This window comes from Fragaria vesca, linkage group LG5, assembly GCF_000184155.1.
Source record: "Fragaria vesca subsp. vesca linkage group LG5, FraVesHawaii_1.0, whole genome shotgun sequence".
In the NCBI taxonomy this organism is placed as follows: Eukaryota; Viridiplantae; Streptophyta; class Magnoliopsida; order Rosales; family Rosaceae; genus Fragaria; species Fragaria vesca.
The window spans coordinates 17,092,210-17,097,079 of record NC_020495.1 but is presented as its reverse complement, the minus strand read 5'-3'; the positions used below and the strand labels follow the sequence as shown (position 1 = coordinate 17,097,079).

General features: G+C 41.0%; 1 protein-coding gene across 1 annotated transcript; it reads left to right on the top strand.

Moving 5' to 3' along the window:
* On the top strand, positions 1–2,481 carry LOC101299592 (chaperone protein ClpC, chloroplastic-like). The gene has a single exon (XM_004301494.1). It carries the CDS (start codon positions 1–3, stop codon positions 2,479–2,481), a length of 2,481 nt encoding a protein of 826 aa, XP_004301542.1.
* Positions 2,482–4,870: the final 2,389 nt, after the last annotated feature.

The window sequence follows — 4,870 nt, the reverse complement described above, 5'->3', positions numbered from 1 at the left end:
ATGGCTACGGCCGTTTTGACTCTGCCTTCAACAAATACCGGTGTGGTTGCTGGTTTGAGTACTCTGCCTTCTTTAAGTCCTGGTGTGGTTGGTGGGCTAGTAGTCATGGGCATGGCTACGGCAGCTTTGACTTTGCCTTTAACAAATACTGTTGGGGTTGGAGGGCTAGTTAGGGGTGGCCAACCTAAAGATTCAGGAATACTACATAGTAGTAGTAGTAGCAGTAGCAGTAGTGTGAAGCTGATGCGTCCTAAATCCGCTCCTGCTTTGAGAATGAGGTGCAAGAGTAGTACTAGTACTAGTAGTAATTCTAGTTATTTCTCCGGACTCAGTAGGTTTAATGCCCTAGATATGATGGCCAGGCCAAACAGCCTAGACGACATGGACTACTATGCAATGCCTTTTGGTTTCGAAAGTGGGAAGGGGGCTAGAATGAGTCGAAGAGCTAACAGATGTGTACCTAAATCCACGTTTGAGCAGTTTGTGAACTCTTACCCTTGGGGATCGGAAAGTCAAAATGGGAATGGGAATACAGGTATTCGAAATGAGGATACAAGTACTGGAAGAGGGCATGAAACTCCAACTCTAGACGAGTGTGGGTCTGATTTAACGATGCAAGCAGCAGAGGGCAAGTTGCGTCCTGTTGTCGGAAGAGAAGAACAAATATTACTTATTATCGAAGTTTTAGGTAGGATGACTAAGAATAATGCCTGCCTTATTGGAGAACCTGGTGTTGGGAAGACTGCAGTTGCAGAAGGTCTTGCTCAACTTATTGCAAGTGGCGACGTTCCGCTTTCACTAGCCAACAAGAAGGTTATCAGTCTTGATGTGGGTCTTCTTGTGTCTGGTACCAAGTACCGCGGAGACTTTGAGGGAAAATTGAAGATGATAATGGAGGAAATAAAGCAAAGTGATGGTCAAGTTATTCTGTTTATCGATGAGATGCACACGTTAATGGGAGCAGGAACAGCAGAAGGAGGAATTAATGCTGCAAATTTAATGAAGGCGGCTCTTGCAAGAGGTGAACTGCAGTGCATTGGAGCCACAACACTAGATGAATATAGAAAGCATATTGAACAAGACCCAGCATTTGAAAGAAGATTCCAACCGATCCAGATCCCTGAACCAACAGTGGGTGAAGCCATACACATTTTGAGAGAGCTTCGACAATTATATGAGAACCACTACAATGTTCAGTATACTGATGAGGCTCTGAAAGCAGCTGCGCAGCTATCTCAACGGTACATCAGCGATCGCTTTCTTCCTGATAAAGCAATTGACTTGATCGATGCTGCTGGTTCTGCAGTATGGCGCAAGCTTCCTAAAGAAGCTCAAATGCTTGACAATATTCTGAGGCAGATAACAAAAGAGAAGTACAAAGCTATTCGAAGCCATGATTTTAAGAAGGCTGAGAAATTATGTGACATAGAATTGGAAGTAAAAGAGAAAGGCAAGGAGATTATTGAGGCATTGGATCGCCTTACAACTGTTACTGAATTGGATATTCAACAGTGTGTGTCCCGTAGGACTGGTATTCCAGTTGACAAAGTGTCAACAAATGAAGCCGATCGCCTCCTCAAGATGGAAGAGACCCTCCATAAGCGGGTTATTGGTCAGGATGAAGCAGTCAGGGCTATTAGCAGAGCTATTCGTCGAGCTCGTGTTGGACTGAAGAATCCTAATAGGCCAATTGCTAGTTTCATCTTTTGTGGTCCAACTGGTGTTGGAAAATCTGAGCTCGCAAAAACTATGGCGACTAGCTATTTTGGCTCTGAAAAATCAATGGTGAGGCTTGACATGAGTGAGTTCATGGAAAGTCACTCTGTTTCCCAGCTTATCGGTTCTCCTCCCGGTTATATTGGTTACCAAGAAGGCGGCCAGCTGACTGAAGCTGTTAGACGCCATCCTTACACACTGGTGCTTTTCGATGAGATTGAGAAGGCTCATCCTCGCATTTTCAACTTGATGCTTCAAATACTTGAGGATGGAAGGTTGACTGACAGCAAGGGCAGAACTGTAGATTTCAAGAATACACTAATCATTATGACGTCTAATGTTGGAAGCAGTGACATTGAGAACAAGTATGGCAGTTACAAACAAATTAAGGGCTCGGTAACAGAGAGATTGAAGCGCCACTTTCGACCAGAGTTCTTAAATAGGTTGGATGAAACAATTGTTTTCCGGCAGTTGACTAAGTTGGAGGTAGAGGAAATTGCAGATATAATGCTGAAGGAGTTTCATGATAGGCTTAAGTCCAAAGAGATAGAGCTTCGGGTGACAGAGAGGTTCAAAGACAAAGTGGTTGACGAAGGATACGACCCAAGCTATGGAGCAAGGCCTTTAAGAAGAGCCATAACGAGACTTTTGGAGGACACCATGGCTGAGAAGATGCTGGCAAAGGAGATCAAAGAGGGCGACTCAGTTATTCTCGATGTCGATTCTGATGGGAATGTGATTATGTTCACCAACAGCAGCACCTAACAGAGATTAAGAAATAGTGATTGAAAAGTGTCTAGTGTTGGAAAATCTGTTTTTGATTGAAAAGTATCTAGAATTATTGTACAAATCCAAATCAAAGTGATCAAACACCAGCTAACAAAAATAGACAAGCGACCAGCCAAAACATAAGGTAGCACCAAGCAACAGAAATAAAGTAACTAGAGAAGAGCGTAGCTCAAGGTATCAGATTCTAATATAAAGGAAAGGCTGTTGGAAGAATGACCTTACAGTGCACAGGGAAAACTAGAGCAGCAAAAACTTTGAGTACATCAGAACAGAATAAGGCAGCTGCTGTGTAGACTGAGGGAACATTAATGTGCTCCTGTAATTAACTGCACTACAGAACACACTTCACAAAATGCTTAGGTATGTCACATATACAATATGCTCGTCAATTGAAGATGATTGTAGCAACGATCTACTGAAGTGATTACGATGCAGTAAAATTTACACATCTAGAGATAAACACGAACCACAATATGAAGTAACCATTTCAAACTAAAAGAAGCAAATCTATGTCGAAATGAAAGTATGGACAAAAAATGTTTGTAAAAATCTGTGATGCCTTCACGAACAATGAAACCATAATGTAATGATGCAATAGTAAATGCATGTCAGACAGTCAGCTGATTGAACACACCCCATAGTTCAACTTAAGCCAGTAAGGCCGAAAGTAGCCAAAAAAGCCTTGACGCCGAAGACCAGTATAATCTCTTAAAACAACCTCCAGCGCCAAGATTTCAATCACTAGACTTCTGACTTCCATCAGTAATGAACTTTGAAGACATTAACTAACATGAGGGGTACAAAACTGCAAATAAGGCAGGGTACAAGTAGATCTAACCTCAAAATAACAACTAGTCTTGTCACTCTTGTGACCATTTTTTCTCAGGAAGTTTTATGACCATTTTCTCTCAGAAAGTCTTATGACCATCCATTGCCAAACTTCATCATGTTGCATGAGGCCCATACAAAATTATGGACACTGATGGCCTTGGTCCCTAGCATTGAGGACTTTTGCTTTCCCTTTACTGTGAGCAGCATCTCACAAAGATTGAGAACCAACTCCAAAAGCCTATCTCGCGCAAATTTTCACTGTTGCAAAAATCTCCGGTTGACAGCTCAAGTTAATTTACACCAGAATTCTTCCAATCACATCATTGTTTTCAGTTGACGATAAAACATCAAATCTAGAAGCAGACTCAGTATACTTCCAAAATAAAAAACAGAAGCTTCTCGATGAACTATCCCCAGTTCCCTCCATCCTTAGTGTAAGATTGTCAAATATGGAAAGGAAGAAGTACAAACTACACAAAGAAGGAGATAGAACAATGACAGATGAGCCTAGCACGGTCCAACCAAAGGTGCTTTCTACTTATTTGGACACTAAAATCTGTCATCAGAAGTGGAGTAAATAGTGCAAAGTAGGAACCAAGAAGGAACAGTGGAGACTAAAACCACATGTGCCATCCTATAAATTGAGCACTCCAATGAGGCTACAGTTATACTTGATAAGTGTAAATGTTGCTCTATGTTGTAGAAGAACAAAATTAGAATCCTCATTGCTGGTCTTATGCAGGTTTGAGACATGAAACACATAATCGGTGGAATGGAAAAAACAAGTTTCTATTGCAAGCTATTAAAATTCCCAAGTGAAACATGGAATCAGAAGGCAACCATCCTATTGAAACCAAGTTGATTTTACATCTTATGATGTGCTTAATCTAGAGATGGAGTGTGGGTATTTTGTAGCAGATATTCTAAACGATCCAAGATTTGCCAACACATCTTCTTTGTCTGATTTGTGTCGGCGATTAGTTGAATCAAGAAAGTCAACATTCTTTCCTATGATTTATAAATTGATTTGTCTTGTGCTGACTTTGCCAATTTCCACAGCAACAACAGAGAGAGCTTTCTCTTCTATGAGCATCATAAAAAGCAAACTTCGAAACAAGATGGAATATGAGTTTCTTGATAATTCGATGGTTCTCTACATTGAAAGAGAATATGCTGAGAGCATTGATAATGATTATGTGATTTCTGAGTTTGAAGTGAGCGGGCCTCGCAGGGTACAATTTAGATAGTTTATTGTTGCTTAAAACAGGTTTATGCTTGTTGTTGTTGATTCAAGGGGTTTGGTTTTATGTCCCCCCCACCCCGGGTATATGTTATGGTTGAAATTATAAAGGCGTGAGGATGAGCCTCCCACTGGGTTCCAAACTTTAAAAATAAAATATTGTGCACATAGAAAATTAGCCTAGGTAACTTTTCATTCCTGGATCCGTCATTGGCGACGTGAGTGTTAGACACAAGCGTCGTAGCTCTATATGAAAACTATTTCTTATTTTAGTCATATAGGGAGTCCACACGT